At 45.8% G+C, this 15012-nt stretch overlaps 2 protein-coding genes across 2 annotated transcripts in view; one reads left to right on the forward strand and one right to left on the reverse strand.

Moving 5' to 3' along the window:
* The window catches only part of ACSF2 (acyl-CoA synthetase family member 2), a 32856-nt gene extending 26438 nt beyond the window's left edge, over positions 1 to 6418 (reverse strand). The window contains exon 1 of the mRNA XM_019638621.1: positions 6250 to 6418. Coding sequence (XP_019494166.1) covers positions 6250 to 6377 — 128 coding nt within the window. The 5' untranslated portion in view covers positions 6378 to 6418. The remainder of the gene's footprint in view (positions 1 to 6249) is intronic.
* LRRC59 (leucine rich repeat containing 59) overlaps positions 6337 to 15012 on the forward strand; it is a 21447-nt gene continuing 12771 nt past the window's right edge. Inside the window, exon 1 of the mRNA XM_019638635.1 lies at positions 6337 to 6418. The gene's annotated coding sequence lies outside the window, so the exon portion shown is untranslated. The remainder of the gene's footprint in view (positions 6419 to 15012) is intronic.

Here is a 15012-nt window from a genome sequence, read left to right on the forward strand (position 1 = left end):
ACGTTGCTTCACTGGCCCAAGTTGGCACCATCATTGCGCTCTTCCCGGGCGAGGCAGATCAGTCGCCTTCTGGACGGCCGCTCACTGCGGCTGCTGGCCGCTCGCTGCAGCTGCTGGCCGCTCGCTGCAGCTGCTGGCTACATACGGTAGCCCATGGCAATCCACTGCCACAGGGGCTGCAGCCTCTGCTGTCGCCAGCGACTCATGGCAGCCCAGCTCCAGGTTGAGCTGTCGTTCAGCATCTTAGCTGTGGAAGGCGGTGTCAGTGGCCCTCATATGTGGGATCCGAACCGGGGCCCTCTGGCGTCCCAAGCCAGTGCTTAACCATCGCGCCACTCGGCTGGCCCAAAAGAAACTATTGATACACAAAACAACCTGGATGACTCTCCAGAGAATTATGCAATGTGAAAAAAAAAATCCCAAAAGGTTGCATACTGCATGATTCCATTAACATAACATCTTGAAATGACAAAACCATAAAAATGGTGAAGAGGTAACAGACTGCTAGAGGTTTAGGAGGAAGTGGAGAGAAGTGGGTGTGGCCATAAAAGAAAAATTTGAAGGATCCTTGTGGTGATGGAAATGTTCTGTTATCTTGACTGTCAATATTCTATAATACTATAGTAGTTTTGCAAGATGTTACTATTGGGGAAACTGGATTAAGGGTATATGGGATGTTTCTATTATTTCTTACAACTGCATGTACATGTTCATATCTCAAAATAAAGAGTTTACTTTTAAAAATGAGGCCTTACATTATATGATATTTGAGACCACAAGGTGTAACTGGACTGCCCGGTTCAGTGGGCCTGGAAGCTACACTGTCCCCACCATGTTCTGCTGGGTCAGCCCCTTGACACATTTGTAAGACCTATTGTGGGGCCCCCACTTCTCAACTTGCCTTTTTGCTGCCATGCCCAAGAAGTGAAATATTGGGCAGATGAGACCATGTTCTTTTCCCCACAGTTCTCAAGGAAAGCTAAATTATTTAATGTAAAACATGTACTTCCATGCATTTTTATCAGAGTTAATGGGTAGCTCCTCCCAAAAGCATCCCTTGGTGTTTGAGCAAAAGAAGCCAGACACAAGAGTATTTACTCTAAGATTTAAGAATAGGCAAAAATTAAACTACGGAGATTAGAAATCAGAACAGTTGTAACCTCTGGTTGGAGAAGGGAATTGATTGGAAAGGGGCATGAGAAAAACTTCTAGAGCTGTGCTGTATAAAGAGTAGCCATTAACCACATGAGGTTGTGGAGCACTTGAAATTGAGGTGTTCTGTGTTAAACACACATCAGATTTGGCAGATTTTGTAAAAAAAAATAGTATCTCATTAGCAATTTTTAAAAGATTGATTATATGCTGAAATGATATTTTGACTATACTAAATTAAAGAAAACATATCATTAAAATTAAAGTCATATTGGGAAGATCACTTCGTAAGTTATATAAATGTATAACCACTATGCTGTATGCCTGAAACTAATGTAAAATTGAATAATAAAATAATAAAATAATTTTTAAAATTAATGTCGCCTATTTATTACTTTTTAGATATGGCTGCTAGAAATCTTAAAATTACATATGTGGCTTGCTTTATATTTCTGTCGAATGGCACTGTTTTACAGTGATGGACAACTTGTATATCTTGAGGTGTTGAGTAATAGGTGTATACATTTGTCAAAATTCATCGAACCGTACACTAAGATTTGTGCATTTGACTGTATGTAATTATACCATAAAGCCCCATGATCTTTCCACCACTCAACAAATCCTCCCTGAATGTGTCTACAGTCTGCAAAGGCACAGACTACAAAGGATTCTCAAGTAGGAAGAGCCACAATAAGATTTGAGCAAGGTATTCTATATTGGTGGAAACTTCCATTTTTAGCATCGTGAACAAAACCACTGGTATATGTGTGTTTGTGCTTATATAGAGAAAGCACACAGGAAGTTATTAAGTCCAGTATACTCAAGAAGACAGAGGACATTTCTGAAAGCCTGAAATATTTGGGGCGGGGACACATTCATGCTGCAGGTTTTCCTTTGGGCCACTTGTATGGGGCCCCCAGGGGAAAGCACACAGGAGTCAGGTGTGGGGGCTGATTTAGGACACATGGTCCTTGATGGGATCACTGAGGTACATACAAGGTCTGCATCATAGCTGTGTAGGGTCAAAACCCTTGATATTTCTGTTCAATTGCAGAGGACTAGAGAGTCACAGAATAATACTTCATATAAGTATCAAGGCTTCATACTTCAGCCACAGCCCTCTTGGATGCAGGCATCAGGTTCCAGGGCCAGCCTCCTTAGCAATCACAGAATGTCTACAGAAATGTAGAGTGCTTCTTGTCCAAGTGGCCTATTTTACAAAGAAACTAAGGTCCAGAGAAGTTGAGTGATTTCCTTAATGCCATACAGAGTTAGAAGTGGTAGGGCTGGGACTTGCTTTCCTGTCACCTGACTCCCAAATTGAGAAACACGAGCATGCCAACAAGGTTCAAAAAACATGCTTTGTAAGCTAGAAACACAACTTCTTTATTTCTGAAGGGAGGGGCCCCTGGCAGGATTGTTGGTACCCGACATTTATTAGCAGGACACTCCCCTAGCAAGGCCTACTCAAGAGATGAAATAACACTGTGTATTTTTGTTTGTTCAGTATATGATCAGCAGAAAAAAAAGAAAGAAAGAGAAAGAAAGAAAGACAGAAAGAAAGAAAGAAAGAAAGAAAGAAAGAAAGAAAGAAAGAAAGAAAGAAAGAAAGAAAAATCAGCCCTTAATCCCAACACTCAGATAAACACAGGCCTGTCAATACATCCCAAGCAGCCCTACCTAGGTTTAAGCAGTTGCCCCCGCCAGAACTGTTTCTTTCCTCCTCTCCAGACAAGGTTATTAAAATGTGGGCCTTGGAATCATTGTAGAAACATGCAAAGCCATTGTTACCTAAGCACTACCTGTATAAAAGCTCGTCACTGCAATGGGTTGAAGATCCCTGTGGTGCCAGGCTATGGGTTAAGAATTTTCTTATATGACCTCATTTAACCCTCACCACAGCACTACACATGAGAAGTTAAGTTCAACTTCAGTCCCAAAGCCACTAGCTAGAAAGCGGTTCATTTGAATCCAGATCTGTCTGACTCTAAAGTTTCTGTCTGTAGATTGAATACATAAAATAATGTTGGGGAGGTTAGGAAGGCTTCATACCCAGGATTCAAAACTGTTCAAGCACAAGTAAGATTTCATACAAGTTTATAGGCTTCATACTTCAGACTACAATATAGCCCGATGGTTGGAGGGTTCAAACCTCTTTAGGAAGCCTTCCCTAATTGTGTTTCCACCAATCAGATTCTCCCCTGCTTTGACTGACATCCTCCATGGTGCAGTACCCTTTCTGCCTTGAATCAGTGGTCTATGGTATTACCCTGCAGATCCTTTTTAGGCAAAGAACTCAGTAAAAACAAGTTCATTCATCTTTGTGTCGCTGTCTGCATCCTCCCCAGTAGATTGTATACCTACTTTGTGCAAGGCAAGAAAGGGTAACTAAAACCAATGTGTACCATTCACTGACTACAATGTACAAGTTTATAGTTTACTTTCTATTGTAATTAGACTGGAGGTTCCCCAGTGTTATGTGTAGGGATATCATTACCAGATCACTTATTAATCATCTCTGTGGAATTATAGAAAGAGTCTATTTTTTTGTAACTATTATGGTTTCCACCCAAAACACTTCCTGGCTTAATACAATCCCCTCATATAGGGGCAGCATTTTATAGTTTGCAATACTGGTCCCACCTAATTACAGCCATGCCCCTGGAGGGTGGTCCGTGAAGGCCACTTACCCTTCTGCCCCAACCATTAGCATTGAGTCACTGGAGCCCCAGCTCTGAGCAACACACCCAATTCTGAGAGGCTTAAGTACTGTTCTCTCTGTCATTCCCAGCTCCGAGGGCTCCCAATACTCCAGAAGGATGTAGGTACATCGCAGGTAGCCCCAGGCATGCTCATCTCAGGTTCATCAAGGAATCAGTGTTGGATTGCTCTCTCTAAGGCTCCCTGAAGCCCTAGGCTAGCACATCGGCTTCCCTTGGGAAAGGGGATATGTGGACAAGGGGAAGGAGTTGGTGGTTCAGAGATCTGGAGAGCAACGGACTGCTTCTTATTTCCTTCTGGGGGAAAAAGGCTCTGAACAGCCCTGACTTTGATGGAGAAGGGAGTGTCCAGCAGATCCAAGTACTGGCAATGGAGAGAGAAGCAGGTATAAGAAAGAGGCCACTGAGGAGGGGATTCTCTCCTAGCTTCAGATCAGTTGGAATTCCTACCCAGACACCATTTGAAGGTTCTCAGGGACCAGCCGTGCCCCAGAGGAAAGGCTGAGAAGAGTAAACTTTTGCCAGTCCAAGTAGGAAGTGTTAGTGACAAACTCACCAGGCTCAGAGGTTAGGTAATATGCCCAAGGTCATGTGGCAAGTAGGTGGAGGGCCAGGGCTGTAACCATAGCAGTCTGGCTTCAAAGTTCTTGCTCTTTACTAACAGGCAAAACTGGGGATCTGATAAGTAATATGCCTGGGGTGTTGGGCAGCAGAAAAGCAGTCAGTATGAGGCCAGGTCAGAAAGAGCAAAGACCAGAAGTGCAGGAGCTTTGCACACCATTTGACTTGGAACAGAGTCATGAGCACCTTGATTTATCTCTTCCGCCACTAGACTGCAAGTTTCTGGAGGACAGAGTCCTATTGGTTCCATAACCACAGTACCATATGCTTGATATGATATATGTTCTCAGGAATGTCTGCTGAACGTTTGAGACTCCTTGAGGATTTCTGGAGGGAAAAGTAGGAGTAGACGGGATAGGAAGGAATTAGGCCAAATGCTCAGGAAATCTTCTCTCTCTGGACAAATAGTTCTTTTGATGACATAGAGTCAGACTTTCTCTGAGGCCTGGTGTCCCTACCCTGAGGTTGCAGGCCTGTAGCAGGAGGATGACCTGTTTTGTTTACATACACAAAAGGTCAAAGGTCAGGGGTATTGCCATGTGGCCAAAGGTGGCTTGATTTAGTATCATGAAGCACATACATTTTGGGGGTTAACTTTCCTTAGAGCCCTTACGGTCTAAGAGGGTCCCCACGAGTCCAGAGGTGGAGCTTGGAACCTAGGGGGTAGTGATGGCCGCACTTGCCTATGGAGGCACTGGGAAGTAGTGAGGAACACAGCTAGAAGAGAACCTAGCTCTCTTCACCAAAATGCCATCTACTGACCAGCCTTGAGCCCAGAAAATTAGGCACAATGATCTTAAAGCAAGTTGAAACAATGCGATCTTGAAGTTCTAGCCAAAAGAGGAGTTTGCATCTCCCTCCAATTTTTTTTTTTTTAACCCAATAGTTCTCTCAAATGAGAAACCTCTTTGGGCTCCGCTCCTCCTCCCTTTTCTATGCCCAGGTCCATACTCCATCTGGTGCCCTAAACCAGGTCCTGATCCCAGACTTTGTACCTGGCCCAGCAGGTGGCAGGGGAGGCTCAGTGGTGTCCAGGCTTCCCCTCTACGGGGCGCTAAAGATAACCACCACCACTGGTGACATCAGTTAGAGTCCAGCTCTGTTTAATCAACAAACTATCACATTTCCAATCACAGGAAGGCAGCATTATTTATACTGCTACAGGGGCAGCAGGGCTACTGGGAACACACATCCTCCACCTGACAGCCCCCTTCTCACCCTTTGCACTGAGGACAGAAGAAAACAGGCCTAGTAGGTAGCAAGGAGCAAAAGCAGTGTTTGTCAACAGCTAATAAGGAGAGGGGAGACTGCCGAGTTTAGTGGTCTGAGGTGGGCAAGACTGCGCTGAAGATCCCCAAGTTTATCCCTGAAGGGGGTTCAGCTCAGAGGCAGAGTCCTGGGGACAGAGCTCCGGCCTCGCCCCTGTCCCTCCCCCTCAGGCTAGACTGCTGAAGGCCCACACTTCCTGGCCATCTGCATGCTCATGAATGTAAGAATCTAGAATCCAGGACCAGAACCCAGGGTCAATGCAGGGCCACTGCCAGCCACCAGCAGAGCCCCAATCTGCGCCGGCTAGGCCAGCATTTCTTGTTGCCTAGGTGCTAGATGCGGGGTGCCTACTCCCCCGAGCGCCATCCAGAGGTGCAGCAGCTGCTGGCCTCCCAGCACGAATGGGATCGCCCCCCCCCCCCCCACGAAGCTCTGCAGGACCTTCCCGGAGGACTGGCCCGCCCCCTCTCTTTCCCGGGCCCGGTACCTGAGGGGACGGACGCCCAGCAACCTCGCTTCCAGCCAACCCGGAGAGAGGACGGCGCGGGCCCCTAGCACCCCCGGGATCCCGGAGCACAGCCTCGCGAAACGCAGCATCCGGAGGCAGACAGCCATGGCTCGCTTCGTCGGTGTCCCAGCCCGAGGAAACTTTTAAAGTAAGCTGAGGCGGGGCGAGCGCGGAGCAGGCGGGGAGGCGGGGAGGGTCGCCTCTGCCTATGGGGTGCGGAAGACTCGGCCCGGCGGGGCGGGGCGAGGAGTTGAGTGGAGGAAGAGACTCCGCGCGGGGCCACATTCCCCTGCTGCCCGCCCCCTCCCACTCTCGAAGAATTGCCCCGGTTTCCCTCTGGATCCGAGGTCCCCGGCCGCAGCCCGAGGGAGGTCTCCCCTCCCAACCACTAAGGACCTGGGTTTGGGGGCACAAGAACTTGTTGATTTCGTAGAGGGAAGCCAGCGATGCGTAAATGAGGCGTGGGTGGCGAGGCCTGGACCAGTCTATTTCCCCAGTACGGTTTAGCGCGCGGGTCACGTGCTGTCCCTTCCCCTCCTTCCAGGGTTGTGAGCCAGAGACCGAGGGAGCCGGCGCAAAGTGCCCCCAAGGCAAGCCAGCTGGGGTATAGGGCCCGCGGGGGCTGGAGAGGACGCCGGGGGAAAAAGGGTGCTAAGGGGTGAGCGAGTGCCAGCTGCGGCCAGATGTCAGCTTCAGAAGGGAGGCCTCATCTCCCATGAGGCAGCCTCCCATCTCTCCCCCAGGACCTCTGCCTTCACTCGCTCGCCTGAGCAATAAGGTGGCCTCAAGGACTGCAACCTGTGTCTCACAGACCCCCATCTGCCTGTCCCAGCACAGTTTCCCTGAGCTGTCCCAGGTGTAAATGGAAAGCAATCTCACTCTCTTTCCAGCCCCTCTTTATGGTCCCCTGAGGCCCGGGTGTGGCTGGCTACAGGACTGAGAGAAGGTGACAGCTCATCTCTGGTCCTGTCTGGGAAAGGTGGCGCCGGGCACCAGAATGACATGTGTGCCAGGTCCACACTCTCTGTCTCAAGCCTTGACTCTTCCTCCAGAGGAGAAGGGGGAGAGCAACGGGGGAAAGGCCCTGGCAGGGTGACCTCCCCTCTCATAACTCAGAGGCAGTGATGAAAGCTGGGCCAGACAGAAGGGGCAGCTAAGGGTGGGGCCTGGCCTGAGAAGACCTTTGCCCTTATCTGGGAACTTGGACTCAACTGAGGTCATGAGGAGACCATGCAGCTTCTCTTCATGACCCTGAAAGTGACCTCAGATCCCCCTGAAACTCTGGCTCTTGGGGAAGATCTCCATACTTCAAGTTATGTGGGAATGGGGCAGGAAGGAAGACAGAGGAGCAGAGAGATTTTGAGGAGCTGGACATTGCAAGGGCGCCCCTTCCTGAGGAAACTAACTCACTGACGCTGATAGCCCAACCCAGGCATGTGGGGTGCTGGCAAGTACCCCACATCTGGGCTGTCAGCCTGCCTGGTAGGCTCTGCCTCTAGCTTGCTGGGTGATCCAGGGTAAGTCACTGCCCATTTCTAGCCTGTGAAGTGAGAGATGAATACAGATCTGGCGATCCCTTCCACTTTCTTTGCTAGTTTGAGGGTCAGTCCTGGGGGAAGAGAGGGATGAATTCCTCCTTGAACTTTGCTAAGCCTTGGTTCTCCGCATACTGGGTTTGCATGCCTTCCCGGACACCTGTGCCATGTAATCACAGCTGCCAGTTTCAGGATACTTCACACAAGCCTGGCTCTTCAAGGATGTTATCTTTAGCCCCCACAATTACTCTGCAAGGAAAAGGCATGCCTTGGAATGTGTCTGTTTTTATGGATGAAGAAACTAACACCCAGAGAAGTTCAGCTACTTGCCCAAGGTCAATGTGGGCACAGTGAGCATAGGTCTAGTCTCTGCCCATATTTGCTTTGTGGCTTTGGGTAAGTCTTGGAGCCTCTCCAGCCTTAGTTTTTACCTTTAAGATGGGAGTAATAATACCAGCCTCCTGCAGAGTGTTGGGTAAAGGTGTGGCATAGAACTGGTACTTGACCAGTTTTCAGTGATTGTGTTTCTTTCTCCATCTTCTCCTTCCTCCTGTGTCTACAGTCTGAGGCCTTCCTCTGTTTTAGGTGTTGCAAACCGTTTTTGGGAGGAGGAATTGTTTTCCATCTCTGCAGAGCCTTGAGATTCCTGGTAGGCATTGGTTCTGTGGAAGGGGAGGAGGGTTGGGAGAAAGGATAGTGAACATATCTGATGTGGAAGTCTCTGAGTCTGGGTTTTCGATCATGTTGACCAGAATTCTTGGGTCACTTTGAGGGAGTGGGAAACAGCGCACATGGGCCATCCAGGCCCTTCAACTTTCCTCCCTCTTCCTTCAACCAACCCAGTTCCTCATAACTCTCCAAAGGGCTTTCTGCCTGAACCAAGCACGCCTGCTGTGTGCTACACATGACTCGTGTGGTTCATGGTCCCTATGATTTTGCTCATGCCATTGGCTACCCAGAAGACGGCTTTTAGTCCCTCCTCTTTGCCAATATCCTTCTCATCTGTGCTTGAAAAACGGGCTCAAACTGTAAACACCACATATTATTGATTTTTAAAATTCTTAGTATCGACCTATGAAAAAAGTTCAGAAGACTTCATTGCAGTTAGGAAGCAGAATGTAAATGCTATGAACCTGGGAAGGCATGCCTGGCTGTAGTTGGGAGGTAAAGGGCAGGAGATGGGGGAGTAGAGGCAAATATTCTTACTTTACAAATCGAGGTGTCAAGAGAACTTGTTTAGCAATGATAGAACATGAATTAAAGGCGTATGTTATTTAAAGTTACAAAGGCAACCAATATATGTACAAAATAACAATAAAACTATTTAGGAGGACTTGGGGGGGGCGGGGTGAAGAGATGGGAGTGCAAATCCTTACCTATCAAACAGAAAATCAAGAAATGGCTGAATAAGTATATTATTTAGAGGCAAATATCAGAAGAATATAAAATAGAAATGGTTAAAATAGTTCGAAATGGTTACTTTTGGACTTGAATTGACATTTTTTTTTAAAGATTTTTATTGGGGAATTGGGGGGATGGGAACAGTGCTGGGAAATTGGGGGAAGGGGAACAGACAAGTTGCTGTCCTTTTGTTCTTCAGTCTAGTTGTGGAGGACGTTGCTTCACCGGCCCATGTTGGCACCATCATTGCGCTCTTCCCGGGCGAGGCAGATCAGTCGCCGGCATCTGGACGGCCGCTCACTGTGGCTGCTGGCTGCTCATGCTGGCTGCTGGCTACACACGGTAGCCCATGGCAACCTACACCGTCGCCAGCGACTCCTGGCAGCCCAGCCCAGGTTGAGCTGTTGTTCAGCATCTTAGCTGTGGAGGGCAGTGTCACTAGCCCTCATATGTGGGATCCGAACCGGGGCCCTCTGGCATCCCAAGCCAGTTCTTAACCATCGCGCCACTGGGCCAGCCCTTGAATTGACATTTTTTAAAGGAGACATATGAATGGCCAATAAGCATATGAAGAGAGGTTCAACATCACTAGTTATTAGGGTAATGCAAATTCAAACCACAGTGAGATACCACCTTATACCCATTAGGATGGCTATTATTAAACAAACAAACAAAACAAAACAGAAAACAAATGTTCATGAGGATGTAGAGAAATTGGAACTCTTGTGCACTATTGGTAGAAATGTAAAATGGTGCAGCTGCTGTGAAAATTTTTTCCTTCAAAAATTAAAAACAGAAATGAAAAAACATGATCCAGCAATTCCCCTTCTGGATATATACACAAAAGAGTTGAAGCTAGGGACTCAAACATACATTTGCATACCAATTTTCATAGCAACATTATTCACAATAGCCCAAAGGCAGAAACAACTCAGACGTTAATTAACAGATAAATGTGTAAACAAAATGTGGTATATACATATAATAGAATATTACTCAGCCTTATAAAGGAAGGAAATTTTGACACATGCTGCAACAGGGATGAATCTTAAAGACACTATGCTAAAGTGAAATAAGCCAGACACAAAAGGACAAATATTGTAAGATTTCACTTATATGAGGCCCCTAGAGTAGTCAAATTCATAGAGACACGTAGAATGGTGGATACAGGAAGTAGAATGGTGGTTGCCAGGGGCTGGGAGGATGGGGGTGGGGACTTGTATGTGTAAGGAGCTTTAGTTTGAGAAGATGAAAGTTCTGGAAATGGATGGTGGCACAACAGTGTGAATATACTTAATGCCACTGAACTGTACCCCTAAAAATTGTTAAAATGATACATTTTATTTATGTCTATTTTACCACACACACAAAAAAGATTCCTTTTAGAGCATGAAACTGAGAGGAGAGGTGGAACAGACAACTGGTGCTTTTTGTTAGAAAGCATTTATCTTGTGCTATTTTCCTAAGACAGTGTACATGCTTTATCTTAATAAGTTTTTTATTAACAGGCCAAGGGTGGCACCCTGACTAGCGTCATTGATCATGCATAGGGACTAGTTAGTATGTTTCGTGAGGTTTTCACTGTAAAACAGTGAGTGCAAAAGGGTTACCTAAGCCTGCAGTCAGCCTCCAAGTCAGGTCTGGGAAGAATCCAGCTTTGCTTCTTTTTCTCTCAGTGACCTTGAGCAAACATCTTCTCTCTGATGCAATTTTCATAGCTCTCTGTTGTAGTTGACTGTTTCCAAGTAGTATATGAAAACCGTCCCTTTTAAAGAATTTTCTTCCCTGTATGAGAAGGGATCTGCCTAGTAAGAAATGCAGCTGTCATGAGGAGGGGTGGGAAAAAAGGAGACCACTGGCAGCCACGTAAAAAAGGGAGGAGAGGAGGATGAGGAAGGGAGTTTAAATTTCGAAAGAAGAAATGAGTGACTTAGAACATAATGCTTATGTTTTCCCAGTTGGCTCCAATACCAAAGCAAAACAGAACTAACAAAACAAAAGAGTAACCCTTACCCCCCCCCCCAAGAAACCCAAAGCTGATTAAAAAAATTGTTCTAAAAATGGAATGTTTTTGATTTTAAAATAAAGTGAAAATAAGGAACTTGTTCTGAACTTCTGTGCAGAGTAAAATGATTTTTTCACAACTGATAATTGATGGCAGACACAGGCAGATGTGATCTAAAACGAGCAGTATTTTCTTGCTGCCTCAAATCGAAAAACTAAATAAGCTGCCATCCCAGCAGCTGCCAAAATTTATGAAAGCCTTGCTTTTATAAGAGAGTGTAGGACCAAAATCTTTCTTTGGATGATGTCATTTTTAACTTTTCTTGAGTCAAAGTTCAGAGCTAAAGGCAACTGTGAAGTCTTGGATACAGACCCAGTGTCTTGGTCAATTAGACCAAATCTAATTTATCTTCCTGTCCTCATACATTTGGTTCAACAGACATTCATTGAGTGCTCACTTGACAATGCTGGGTGTTCAGGTCGTATGAGTGAGACAGAGCGTCTGCCCTCAGAAAGCTCACTGTCTAGTAAGGAACACCAATCCTGAGACTGACGATGGCATGAGGTGTGGCCAGTGCTGTAGGGGATGATGCACAGGCACCTTCCCTAGGCATGTCTCCTGTCTCTTAGAGGTCTGAGCCGAGTCCTGAGAAATCAGTCGTGTTATTAGTTTCCGATTACTGTTGGAACAAATCACACAAACTTAGTGGCTTACAACAGTTTATTCTCTTACAGTTCCGGAGGTCAGAAGTCTGAAGTGAGTCTTGGCAGGGCTGGTTCCTTGTTGAGGCTCCCGGGGAGAATTGGTCCTGGTCTCTTCCAGCTCCAATTTTCCTTGACTTGTGGCCCCAGCACTCTCATCTGTACCTTCACAGTCACTTTGCCTCCTTCTCCTCTATGTCCAATCTCCCTCTGCCTTTCTTATAAAGACACTTGTGATTGCATTTAGGGCCCCCCTGGGTAATCTCTCCATCTCAAAATACTTAATTTAATTACATTCTAAATTATTCAACCACTCCCCTTTTGATGGGTTTGACTGTAAATGCACTATTAATTATATACTAAGGACTCATATACATTTGTACCTGTTTCCAGACTATGTTGTTGTATTGATACCTGCCTATGACAATGCTAGACTGTTTTGGATTTTATTATAAGGTCTAATATCTGATTAGGCAAGACCCTTGTGGCAATTTTTTTTTTAACTTCATGAAGTGTTCTTGGCCATTCTTGTACATTTATTAATTAGATTTTCCATATGAATTAGATTTTCCCCCTCATATGCATTTTAACATCATTTTTTACCTAGTTCTAAAAACAAAATAGAAGTCTTGATGGGATTTCTAGATGCAATTGCTTTAAATCTGAAGTTTACTTTGGGAGGAACACGATCTTTCTACATGTGGAAGTATTTAAAGCAAGTCCATGTAAATAAATAGATTATAGAAACAGATCATTTGCATTAAAAACTGCCTTGATGGCTCTAATCTTCAAAGCTACCTAAGTCTGTCCTTATTTCAATCTACCTCTGGCTGTGATGACAAAAAACATTAGCCCTTCCTAGCTACCCTTAGAAAGGTTGATGGCTTATGCTGCATAGTGCCATTTGGCTCCTTCTCACATGTGTCTCTCCGTGGGTCCTTAACAAACTTTCCCATTTTATTATCCCCATTCCACAGAGGGAGAAACAGAAGTTTGGAGAGGTGGAATGACTTGACAGGATTGCACTGCAGCTAGCAGTCACAGTGCTGGCCTGATGCCCAAGGTTTTTCTAAGAAGCAGCTGCCTCTTGTCTTAGTCCTGATCTTTGACTTCTCAGGGGCTGTGGTACTTGTGTTACCTTTCGCAGCTCCCCAAACAACCTCAACATCCAGGTACAAGATGGCTTGTGGTTTGGGGGCTGCAGCACAGGGTCAGTCTATCATTCCCAAGGAAAAAGCTGCCAACAGATGACAGGCTTTACTTTCTCATGAAGCCGTGGGCTTCCAGCCTTAGGGATTTAAAAAATCTTTCTCAAAGTGAACAGCTGCTGTCAATTCCTCAGTCGGCTGTCCGGCGTCCTCAGGCTGCATCTCTGCCTGTCTGAACCTGATCCATTCTTCAAAGCCTGTCTGAACCTGATCCATTCTTCAAAGCCCAACTTAAATGCCACCTCCTCTGTGGAGCCTTTTCTGATTTCTTCTTTCTTCCTAGGCTCCCTCTCTCTTCCTTGCTGGATTTGAGCTACCTTCTTTGGAATGCATTCACTGACTTGCTGTGACTGTCTTTAAATAGTTAAATAGATGACCCCTCTGAGCCTCAATTACTTCTTTTGTAAAACTGAAACAATATTTGCCTATGCGGCTGTTGTGAGTTAAGAGAAATAATATATATAAATCACAGTCTTTGGACACAGAATGCATTTACATATGTCAGTCTGATGTTATCACACTTAAACAAACATCCGCATAGCCCTGCACATTCAACACACAGATTTTATGTGTATGTGTTAGAGCCCTTAATCTTTCTACCTTATATAATATTAGTTATTTGTGTTGATTATAGGCTTGGGGGCGGAGGTAGGGAAAGTAGGGTGTAATGAAAAGAAACAGAATTTGGAATCAAAAGATTTGGGTCTGCTTCTCAACCAGCTGTGTGACTGAGGACAAGGTTCTTCTCCCTGAATTTCTTCCTTCGTAAATGGGAAATGCACAATAAAATGTTCCTCGTAGTTTCTTCATGTACATTATCAAAATAAGATAATGGATGCCCAAGGACTTTAGAGATTGCCAAGTGCTAATGACTTATTACCCAATTGCCCTTGTCTATTCCTCAGAAGCCCAGCACAGTGTCTCACTGGGGGCTAGAGGGATGTGCACAAGGATTTGTTTCACAAGTAGGCCATTGCACTGACTTCATTTGGCCTTCACATTCCCCTCTGAGATAAGCCTTAATATCCTCATTTCAAAGATGAGCAAACTGAGGTTTGGAATGGGTTAAGTGCTTCACTCATTCATTCAACAGACATCTAAATGAGCAACTACCATGCCTCAGACACTCAGACACTGGGGATACAAGATAAAATCCCTGCCCTCACCCCAGTCCAGAGTGGAGAGCAGACACATAAAGATAAGTATAACACAAGTCAGATTGTGAATTATAGGTAATATTTATTGGGTATTTACTAAGTGCTATTCACTGTGGCAGCATTTTTCTGTGTGTTTTACTCATTCAGTCCTCCCCAAACTCTATCATCTAGGTACCACTATTATGCCTGTTTCTCATGTATCCATAGATATGGCATGGTGATTGCTTAAGTTTTCATAAATAGCAAGAGGCAGAGCAAGGCTTAATAATTGGTCTAGTACCAGGGGCCCCACTTTAGCCACCAAATTCTACCACCTCTGATAATAAGGCAGCACACAGGGCATGTCAGAGCCCCACGGAGGAATCCCTAGCTCAGTCTGGAGTTCAGCATTGTCAGGACCGAGAATTAACTAAGCAGAGGCGCGTGGGGAAGGCAGGGCCATTCCAGAGAGGGAAAGGTGAGGAGGGCCACCTACTGGAGGTCTACACAGCATCCCAGGCAGGTACGGGGGCTTGTAAGGAGGCTGCAGAAGCCAGCAGGGCTCATTCCAGGAAGGAGAGTGACCCATATCCTAGAGGTAGCTGCAGGTTTGAAGGTTTTTAAGCAGAGGAGAGAATTGACTAGATTTTTAGAAAGATCACCTGGGCAGCTGGGTGGAGTTGGATGGGAGGAAGAGAGACTCAGATTAATCCCAGGCACGAGTTGATGGCGGCCTGGGGTAGGGGGTGGGGGTGG

The sequence above is a fragment of the Hipposideros armiger genome, unplaced genomic scaffold (assembly GCF_001890085.2).
Source record: "Hipposideros armiger isolate ML-2016 unplaced genomic scaffold, ASM189008v1 scaffold_40, whole genome shotgun sequence".
Classification (NCBI taxonomy): Eukaryota; Metazoa; Chordata; class Mammalia; order Chiroptera; family Hipposideridae; genus Hipposideros; species Hipposideros armiger.